At 32.4% G+C, this 11299-nt stretch overlaps 1 protein-coding gene across 1 annotated transcript; it reads left to right on the top strand.

Moving 5' to 3' along the window:
- The first annotated feature begins 6840 nt into the window (after window positions 1-6840).
- LOC141705045 (histone H3.3-like) lies at window positions 6841-8698 on the top strand. The gene is made up of 5 exons (XM_074508118.1): window positions 6841-6946; window positions 8013-8056; window positions 8160-8236; window positions 8321-8411; window positions 8546-8698. The coding sequence occupies exons 1-5, from the start codon at window positions 6841-6843 to the stop codon at window positions 8696-8698; spliced, it is 471 nt and encodes a 156-aa protein (XP_074364219.1).
- Window positions 8699-11299: the final 2601 nt, after the last annotated feature.

The raw sequence follows: 11299 nt of genomic DNA, 5'->3' as shown, positions 1-11299 counted from the left end.
AGTAAACACTACAAGAAATTTGCAATCACACAACTGTTTTTTACGGTTGTGTGACAAGTATGTTTTCCGTTGTCTATCCAACACTCGTGTGATTGAACATGAGATAATGGTTGTTTTTACCATTATAAAAAGAGAGATTAATCAACATGTTAGAGTGCTTGTGTTAACATGGAACACACAACAGTTATTCTAAACAAACTGTTGTTGGAACTTTTTTAAACAACTATTTTTTTATTCAACTATTGTCTATCTAACTTAAAAATAATGGTTTTGTACGATATTTTCATAAACAACAGTTTATAAACTTTTTTTAACTAGTTAAACCATTGTCTTGAATTTTTTATTTAAAAGACAATGGTATAAAAAATTTAAACCATTGCAAGTAATATCAAAAGACAACAGTTTTTTTAAAAAAAATAAGTGTAGTGAGATATACAACGGTTTTCATCATTTTTAAGTGAGTTTCACACAACAGTTTACAAAACTAATCTTATTATTTAAAATAAATCAATTTTAAAATAAAATAATATTATAATAATTCAATTGTTATTTCACAATTATTGAAATTAAATTTATAATATAATGTTTCTCTACAAAAATAAAAACTATAACTTAAAATCTATTTCTAAACATGCTCATTAAGTTACACATTTTATCGTCTCGGCTAAAACATCAAGTCCCATTTCTGTTGGATTAGTGGCTTGTAACTCAACTTTGATGCTGTGGAGTTCCCTCTTGAATCTGACATTAGAACTTGTATTCCTCGTCAATATACTTGTAGTTGCAGAACCCCTAGAGTAGCCTTCTGTGTTATACATGTCCAGACCAAAACCAGTGTCTCATTTGCACCAGACACTGCTCTCCACCGAGGAGCTCCCCAACAAGTACGCTGGTAAAATTAAAAAATATTTTAGCTTCACCAGTAACCATATATTCTACAGAGGAAATAAATTATACACCATATAGAATATAACAAAAAAAATCCCACATCTAAAACCGGAACACGAGTTTTATTAATGAGATGTGAAGCTCTATATGATGCACAGTCATATTTTTTAAACTTTCTGGGCAAACATTTACATTGCTCTATGTAAACATATATTGAATGTAAAAGCTCATGTATTCAATGCAAGAAAAGTATAACACGAGTTCACAGAGCAATTACCTGGTATGAGAGTGTTCATTACGACGGATGTACTTCTACGAAAAGGGTTGCCGTTAAATATGCTATGACAGTTGGGCTGGTAGGTGCTACATTAGACTGATCTCTATTTGGTCTATCGAGGTAATAGAGAAACAGAATTAATGTTGATACTAATACAGTGGAACACACAAGTACAATGACCCAATTTCTGAAGTACTGGAAGAAGGAAGTCCGGTTATCTTCTCATGTTCATAGTTTACATCAATTCCTACTTTCTGGCCATTAGTTGCAAGTGAGATGATCAATTTATCTTTGAACCTATCGGAGGCGAGAACTTTGACCTCGTATTCTGTCTGCCCTGCTACCTCCATAATTTTCCATGTGTGCATGTGTGATCATTAACTGTTTCCGACCATGCCAGTCAATTACAACATTGGTATTACCGACTACCGTTATGACAGACTTGTCAGGCTTGGGGTCAAATGATGATATACACGACCTGTGCCACTAGGGTTGATTGATGTAGTAGATACCGAGAGTAGGCACACAAATTGTGATATGCACGAAAAATAGAACCTGACATCTACATTGGTTAACAAAGATGATGCAACCACTATTATTCAATCAGCATTTTAGAAGCTTTCATGTCAATTCACACCCACGGTCAAAATTAAATATTTCAATCCTTTTCAGTTAATATGATCTCAAACTATCAATAAAAGTATGTTTACATATATTAATTACAAGGCCTGCTACATAATATTTATAATACTAGAATTGAAGAATACCTCAACATTAACCTATGCAGTGTGTTTGATCCCAAATATGGAACTCGTGTTTAACATCTTCTCAGGCTCGAAGGCCAATAGCAGGACTCAAATTGACAGATGGTAATGGTAATGAAAATAGCCTCAGCTTCGAAATCCAGAGCTACATCTCCAACCAGAGGAGAAACAGAGGTTATTATACACCCAAGTCTAAAAAAAACCCATCTCAAAATATAATATAAAATTGTAAAGGACTCAATTAACTTACTAATTCCAGCGAATTAAAGATTGGGCTCCTCTTAAACCCAATTTCCAATTTGTTAAACTTGGTTTGAAATTGGGTTATTGGGTTTTCATTTTGACCCATAATCCCCTTTGTCATCTTCACCAATCTTTGCTTACTTTCTCCCATCCACCTTGTATTTTTTCACCAATTCTTCAACTCCTCTCTGTGCGTCTCTATTTTGCCCCTTGTCGACCTCCTTGCGGGACTGCAGCTGTTTACACGCCCCTTCACTTATGTTGTGACTTTGGCGGAGAGTGCTGTTGAATAATTAGGAAAGGAGCAGTACCTTGAATCTAAAGTCTTAAGACAAAAGTTGTGAGAAAGGGAAATGAAATTCTAGGGAAGAGAACAGAGAGAATTGAGAAAGACAGAGCATGTAAGTGTGAGATTAGAGAGGCGGCACATGAAACATAAAAGAAATAGGGTTAGAGTATACTCCAAGATGACGGGAGGGAAAAAATATTTGGTAAAGGGGGGAAACAAAGAGAATTTCATGGGAGATGTGTTTGTATAAGAAGAGCAAAAAATTTTTGTTTTGAGTGTATTTTATTATTATTATTATATAATTGTTTTAAATTATTTTAAATATTAATCAAATAAAATAAAATATTAATCAAATAAAATTGATATATTTTAACATCCGTAAGGTTGGATTGTCAAAAAAATCATTTTAAAATTAATCTTTTAAATCGGGAACGAGTCTCGTTGTTTGGAGTGGTACTTTTACTGTATTTTTCTAATCCTGACATGCAAGATGAATTTCAAAATTGATAATCATTTTTCATTTAACTAAAATTTATATATCTTAACATCCGTACGGTTGGATCGTCGAAAAAGTCATTTTAAATGTTAATCTTATCAATCGGGAACGAGTCTCGTTGTAGGGAGGGGTATATTAAATGGATTTTTCTAATCCTGACATGCAAGATGAATTTCAAATTTTTTAATAATTTTTCATATGACTAAAATTGATATATCTTAACATCCGTATGGTTGGATCATCAAAAAAATTATTTTAAATATTAATCTTGTCAATCGGGAACGAGTCTCGTTGTCGGGAGGGGTACATTAACTGGATTTTTCTAATCCTGACATGCAAGATGAATTTCAAATTTTTTAATAATTTTTTCATATGACTAAAATTGATATATCTTAACATCTATACGGTTGGATCGTCGAAAAAATCATTTTAAATATTAATTTTGTCAATCCGGAACGAGTCTCGTTGTCGGAAGGGGTTCATTAACTGGATTTTTCTAATCCTGACATGCAAGATGAATTTCAAATTTTTTAATAATTTTTTTCATATGACTAAAATTGATATATCTTAACATCCGTACGGTTGGATTGTCGAAAAAATCATTTTAAATATTAATTTTGTCAATCGGGAACGAGTCTCGTTGTCGGGAGGGGTACATTAACTGGATTTTTTCTAATCCTGACATGCAAGATGAATTTCAAATTTTTTAATAATTTTTTCATATGACTAAAATTGATTATATCTTAACATCCGTACGGTTGGATCGTTGAAAAAATCATTTTAAAAATTAATCTTGTCAATCGGGAAAGAGCCTCGTTGTCAGGAGGGGTACATTAACTGGATTTTACTAATCCTGACATGCAAGATGAATTTCAAAATTTTTAATCATTTTTTCATATGACTAATATTGATATATCTTAACATCCATACGGTTGGATCGTCGAAAAAATCATTTTAAATATTAATCATGTTAATCGGGAATGAGTCTCGTTGTCGGGAGGGGTACATTAACTGGATTTTTCTAATCCTGACATGCAAGATGAATTTCAAATTTTTTAATAATTTTTTCATATGACTAAAATTGATATATCTTAACATCCGTATGGTTGGATCGTCGAAAAAAATCATTTTAAAAATTAATCTTGTCAATCGGGAACGAGTCTCGTTGTCGGGAGGGGTACATTAACTGCATTTTTCTAATCCTGACATGCAAGATGAATTTCAAATTTTTAATAATTTTTTCATATGACTAAAATTGATATATCTTAACATCCGTACGGTTGGATCATCGAAAAAATCATTTTAAAAATTAATCTTGTCAATCGGGAATGAGTCTCGTTGTCGGGAGGGGTACGTTAACTGGATTTTTCTAATCCTGACATGCAAGATGAATTTTAAATTTTTTATTAATTTTTTGATATGACTAAAATTGATGAAAAAATCATTTTAAATATGCAAGATGAATTTCACATTTCATTTCCATTCCCTCTCATCAAATTTTATTTCCCCCTTCTTCCAAATTTCATTTGCCCCTTTATCTCCCCCCCTTTTTTCCCAATAACACTACTTCTTTCCTTTAATTAATTTTTATATGCTCCCAACTCCCCCAATTTACCTTTCCCTTTCTTATCCAATTTCCTTCATCTCCAATTTCCCTTCATCTCCTTCATTTCTCTGCCGCTCTTCCATCTACGATTTCTTACCTTGATTTTTTCAAAATCACATCGATAAGTAATTTTCATTAATCACCTCATTTGCTGATAGTAATCTAGATAGAGAAACAAGAAGTAATCTAGGTAGGGAAGGGTTATTGAATTTAATTGAATTAAATATCAGTCTGGAATGGGGAAGAAGAAGAATATTATGAGGGTATGGGGCACACGCTTCGTACGATATTCAGAGATGAGGGTTCTTTGGTCTATATAAAGGAATGAGAGCTACATTGCTGTATGTCTTCTTGGTATGCTTGTTCTTTATCTTGTTGTTCTGTCCTGTTACAACTTGTAGACTGTCAACCTTAAGACATTGAGTCAGGTTCTGGTGGAGACCATTTTGAGCCCTAGGTTTTATTCCTTTTTTATTCACTTTCTTCGAAGAAGTTTCAAGTGTCGAGTATGATTTGCCACATAATTTGAGCATGCTAGGGATATCTCTCTATAGAAAAAGTAGCTTAAACGATGAGTTGCCTTTACTCATATTACATCTAATACAAGTTGGTGGCAGTTGTGCAATTACAGATATAAAGAATTATGACCTTAAGCTAGTCAAGTTTAGAGTATCAGAACATATAACTACTTCCTTTTATGAATCATAATAATGCCTTCAGTATTATTATGTCAATATGAATATTGATCGACTGATTTAGGTACTTTTGCAGGCATTTTAACACGTTGAGTATTATGAAAATTTCAAAATAGTGATAGTAAGCTAGTGACAAAGTATAATTTCCTAATTTTCTGTAGTATGTGTCAGGAGATATTTATGATTATCACAATTACCTTGCCTTTATAAACTTGTGAACCAGCCTTTCTATTATGTATTAGTTTTTAAATTTTAGAATTTGTATGCCTGGTCTTTAGTTTGTACTTGAGAAGCATACGAAGAGAAGTCATTCTTACTTCTTAGTGATATAATAAGTTTTGATGTGTTTACTACTTGCATATATCCTGAAGTTGTGGTCCTGTAACTGATGAGATTTTTATTATTCTTATTGAAAGTAGTTGTATATCAATTGGAATAAAATATAGGGTTTATTGATTTCAATGCTAATAATTGTACATGGTTTACGTTATTGAGGACGTATATATACTTTGTCAAGCTTCACGTTGAAAAACAAATATCTTAGCGTCAGTACTAGCCAGTAGTCTTAAAAATCCTAGTATTATGAGTTCACCAACACACACTCAAGATTTAGCTACATATCCAGATCCTTAAGCAGTCAATTGTGCAGGGACATAAGAAATTGCATGTTCTTGGATGGAAGCCATTATAGATGATCTCGAGCAGGTTCTCTCCCTCTTGGGCAGAGTTCTCAGCCTTAAAATCTAGTGACTCGTCATTGTAAATATCCCACCATTTGGAAACTAACATTTTGATGTCTTCTCTGTCCATGTTAGCTTCTTTGCCAGTGTACCTCCATGGCTTTGATCCCTATATTTGCAAGTTAAACCAAATAGGTCAAAGTTTTAGGGCAGACAGCTTAGTTATATTCATTATTCGAGATATACTTTATTGCAGAAAAGAGCTTACAGCAGCACAGTAGTGCACAACTTTTACTTCATCTAGTTCTACGTTCTCCGGGTGACGCCATAACATTGCTAGAACCAGTTTGTATGCTAGAGGAATAGGCTTGTATATGTGGTTGAAGAACATGTTTAAGAAATCCTATTAATAACATAATAGTTTAGATATGTAAAACCACTTAGTTTAAACTATTGTTTCCATCCTAACTTTGTATATACCTACCAATTGCTTTATACAACCACTTGTGAGTTATTAGGACTCATTGCTTTATATGTACCTACCAATATTAACTGTAAAATTCTAGTATTAATTATTTCTAATCTCCAAGGAAGCAAATATTGTAGACACTCTTTATAAGCAAGATTTTGTTCTGTTATGTGTTTGGTTATTATATGTTTAAGATTTTTTCCAAAAGAAATCACTAATGCAAAAATGTTGCTTGTAAATTGAATACTGTTTTTCTTAATTGCATGAGCTAATTTTATTAAGGGATTTTATGATTTACTATTCAGGTTCATTAACTGTTTTATTGAGGTTGTTTACGTTTATATCCAGACATTCAGCTACAGCATTATCCTATTTACATTTTCAGGGAGAGGGAGAGAAACCAATTATAGAAGAGTTTATTACCTTTGCTGAAATGTACAAGAGGAAGATGAGTAAAGATCTTGAGGTTAAGCTCAAGAAACTGGCTAAAGAAAAACTGTTGGAAGACCAGGACAAGCTGCAGATGAGCAAAGAGGAAGGTGCGCGAGAACATGGCCCAGTTACTTAAGAAAATAGCCGACGTTAATCCAGGCATCACAATCAATCATTAAGATTTCTGCACAACCAATGATGATGATAATTACCTCACACCAATTACTGGAGGCTCTTCACTGGACTTGTAGTATTATGGCATTGTGATTAATTTGTATATTTTTCAATTCATAGATGAACTTGTAATTGTAAAAATATTTAGTTTATTGATGAATGTATACGTGTCCAGGTATACTCTCTTTATAGTAATGCAAGAGGTGCAAAATGCGGTCTCCATGAAATGGAGGTTGCATTTTGTAGCTTTGTATTACTATAAAAGAGTACACTTTGATTTGTATCTATTTATCGCCAAACTTTTAGTTTAATAGTTGAACTCGTCCATTTGAGGTAGTATTTTTGGTTTTTGATTTGGCTCATGATTTTTTGATTGTTAGTTTGTTGGTTGAATGATTCATGGTTTGGAAATTTCTTGGTTAAATGTTTTTGAAATTTGTTTTGTGGGGACTTGCATATATGCAAGTCAATTTTTTTTTTTACCATTACTCAACAGACAATGGTTACTGTTACAATGTGTAAAACTAATCATCTAAATAAGGTGTTCAGACAACAAGATACAAGACCTGTTGTTTGAACCTCACTTTACATAACACTAGTAATAACCATTGTTTGTGAGCTTTCCTTTTAATAATGGTATGTAAAAACCATTGTTTGATGTTCAATAAGATAAGGGTTATAATAAACACTTGTCTAAATTACACAACGTAAGGCCAAAAACTGTAGTCTCACACTACCATAAGTTAGCTTATTAACAACGGTTTTTGATTGTTATGTGAAAGATTTATGACAACAGTGCAGAATCCCGAATGTTGTCTATCTCGGTAAGAGGATGCCAGAGGTACAAGTCTTCAAAAAACAGCTATAACTGTTGTTTACATGTACTCCAACAACAGTTTTTCGAGGAAAGGAAATTCACAGTTGTCTACGAATTTGGGGCAACAGTTTTTTTGTCAACCGTTGTTTCATAGGTGTTGTGTGATTGCAAATTTCTTGTAGTATCTAGTGGAGGAAAGGTTCCTGAAAAGCAGCTCACACACAAGGTTACATCTTATTAAATGCCTATAATAGAATACATTATGATCTATCTTCTCCTAACTTGATATATCTTCTCCTAACATTTCTGTGTTTTGTTCTCCATCACAGGTTGCTCGTATGCGTGCTCCAACAACTGGTGCCTATACGAAGCCACATAGATACCGCCCTGGAACAGTTGCCCTTCGGTATATATTTATCAATTCATGTTATTATTGAAACATCATTTCCTGGTTGTTGCCCAAGGCTAATCATACAGTAATTTCTTGTAGTGAGATCCGTAAGTATCAGAAGACTACTGAGCTTTTGATATTAAAACTTCCATTCCAGAGGCTTGTACGTGAAATTGCTCAAGGAATTAAGGTTAATTAGTTTTTAGTATATTTTTTCAAATAACTTTACCCAAGAGAAACCTTATCTTTGTTCATGGCATGTGCCAAATTTATTTCTAATTTGCAATAGTGAATTTGTTGTTAGAGAGTGATTTACGTTTCCAGAGTCATGCAGTCCTGGCTCTACAGGAGGCATCGGAGGCCTACCTGGTAGGCCTATTCCATGATGTCAACTTGTGTTCAATTCATGCTATGCGGGTGACAATAATGCCAAATGACATTCAGCTGGCAAGGAGGATCCGCGGAGAGTGTGCTTAAGCAGTTGATTCTGCCGGAGAGCAGTGTAATTAAAATAGTAGTTGTAATTGTAAGTTTGAGGATTGCTCATATATGTGGGAGTGATGAAGAAAAATTATATATGTTGAGTTAATCTTCAATGAGGATGATACCTTTTTCTTTTGGTATTCACTAATATTAGGAAAGAAGATAATTCACAATAATGAGGAAATCCTAAATTATTAAAATGTAATAAGAAATTAAAAATAGTACATTTACCTTTAATTAGTTTACTTATTAAAATGAGAATCCAAACTAATGAAAATTTAGAAAAAAATGAGAATCCAAACTAATGAATTTAGAGAAAAAAATCACTTTATTCAAATTTAATATATTTGTACCCTTATTCCTCAATTTCTATTCCTTGTTGTATGTATCACCTCCTGAAAGATTGTTCTAGCCAGGAGATGCCACTCACACATTCCTCATTTTCCAATTTGCCCCTCTCAGCATCTCTAAAAGCATGGGTCAATTCTGACTTTTTTGATAGTCTTTGTTCATAACATTTATTATTTTAATTCAAATTTTGTTATTTTAATTTTGAAAATTATGATATATTGTTTATTTAGTTTGTGTTTTATTAATTTGATGATTATCAATTTGATATTCAACAGGATCAATACTAAACAAACTTAACATTGAGTTAGGACTATTTTTCATCCTTGTCTAATTTTGATGATTGACATAAATCATTAGTATGATACTGAATTTTTTTGATAAGTCCTAACTTTGTACTTTTATAGAGTTGCATCTTCAAAAAAATCACTATCCTTTACATACCTTCAGTAAAAAAGAGCTTTTAGATGAACTCCACCTAATTTATTTTTGTTTGGTTGAAAATCCTAATTCACTAATTTATCTGAAGAGTATATTAAATTTTATTGATGATCAAAGAGGAAAAACAAATTCACCAAATGCTACGATTTAGGAAAGATGGTAATGGTTTTGATGAGTTTCAGGTTCGGATGGATTTATATGAAAAATGCATATTAACTAAGACACAAGAGAAATTGCAAAAAATTATATATTATAAAATGCAAAAAAATTATATATTATAAAATACAGACTCTTGCTGAACTAATTTAATTATATGCACCCAAAGCCGAAAGTGGTGTTGAACTTGGCATTTTTGACTCTATTATTACCCTCAAACTCACCTTAATGTACAAATGGTAAGAACAAAACCCATTATCACAGTTTCATTCATGAAAATTAAGAAGATTAATAAATAAATTTGATTTATACGTTCAATAAAGTTGCAACAAACCACACAAATATAAGAGGCGGGTCTTGAAATTCTTCAATCTTGATAATTGGGACATGAACTAAATTATTTTTATGAAGTATTTAAAAATGTAATATTCCACACAGATTCTGTTTGGTGAAAACAATTGGGATTTTGACCTAGTCAACTACTACCGTAATGTACAAATGATAAGAACCAAACATATTGCCACAGTTTCATTCGTAAAATTAAGAAGATTAATAAAAAAAATTGATTTATACGTTCGATAAAGGTGCAACCAACCACACAAATATAAGAGGCCGGTCTTGAAATTCTATAATCTTGATAATTGGGACATGAACTAAATTTTTTTTTATGAAGTATTTAAAATGTAAAATTCCACAAGATTTGGTGAAAGCAATTGGGATTTTGTCCTAGTCCACTACTACTGATCTTTTATAAATTTTAAAAAATGATTAGTAATTAATATAGCACATTGCTGAAACAAATCAAATGTCCATTTAAAAAGTAATTAACATTTTGGTGAAAAAGGAATTAGTGAGAGACATGGCAACCTTGAAATTTGCTCAAGATGAAGTTTGTAAAACTTGTCAAAAAGGAAAAATGAAGAGGCCCAGTCACAAGAGCAAAACTGTGAATTATATTAATGCACCACTATAGCTTATCCACATGAATTTATTTGGACATGTAAATGTCATGTCTATATCGAGAAAGAAGTATGTTTTGGTGATGGTGCATGACTACTTAAGATACACTGTGTGGAATTTATGCATTCAAAAGATGAAACTCCACACTTCATTATTGAACACATCAAATAAATTGAGAAGTAGGCTGAAGATCGAGAATGTGTCAAAGATTGAGGAGTGACAATGACACAAAATTCAGGAATGTATTTCTAGGTGAATTTTACAAAGATAAAGGCATTGTTCAAGAGTTCTCAGCTACAAGAACACCTCAACAAAAATGGTATGATTGAAAGGAAAAATCGAACTCTAGTTGAGGCTGCTGGCTAGCAAGATGCCAAACTGCCAACAAGTTTTTGAAAAGAAGCTTTTAACACAACATGTTACACTCAAAATAGATATCTACTCAACAAAAACATTGGCAAGTCACCCTACTCAATTTTGTCAAAAAGAAGCCTACTGTTAAACATCTTCATGTGTTTGGAAGCAAATGTGTTATGCTAAAAGACAACTCTGAATATGTTGGAAAATTTGACTTCAAAGTATTTGAAGCTATTTTTCAGGGATATTTGGATTGCCAACTAGAGTCTATGTGCTAGAGCAAAGAAAATAATGGAAAGCATAGATGCAACATTTGATAATGACAAGTATCCA

This window comes from Apium graveolens, unplaced genomic scaffold (assembly GCF_009905375.1).
Source record: "Apium graveolens cultivar Ventura unplaced genomic scaffold, ASM990537v1 ctg8481, whole genome shotgun sequence".
Lineage (NCBI taxonomy): Eukaryota > Viridiplantae > Streptophyta > Magnoliopsida > Apiales > Apiaceae > Apium > Apium graveolens.
This window is presented reverse-complemented; position numbering and strand designations above follow the sequence as displayed.

Excerpts from the sequence above, each read along its gene's own strand:
- LOC141705045 (XM_074508118.1), top strand. The coding sequence starts at position 6,841 with ATGTACAAGAGGAAGATGAGTAAAGATCTTGAGGTTAAGCTCAAGAAA. Across the intron at positions 6,947-8,012 it reads GCAGATGAGCAAAGAGGAAG|TATCTAGTGGAGGAAAGGTT; the intron begins GTGCGCGAGAAC and ends AATTTCTTGTAG. Across the intron at positions 8,057-8,159 it reads AAAAGCAGCTCACACACAAG|GTTGCTCGTATGCGTGCTCC; the intron begins GTTACATCTTAT and ends TCTCCATCACAG.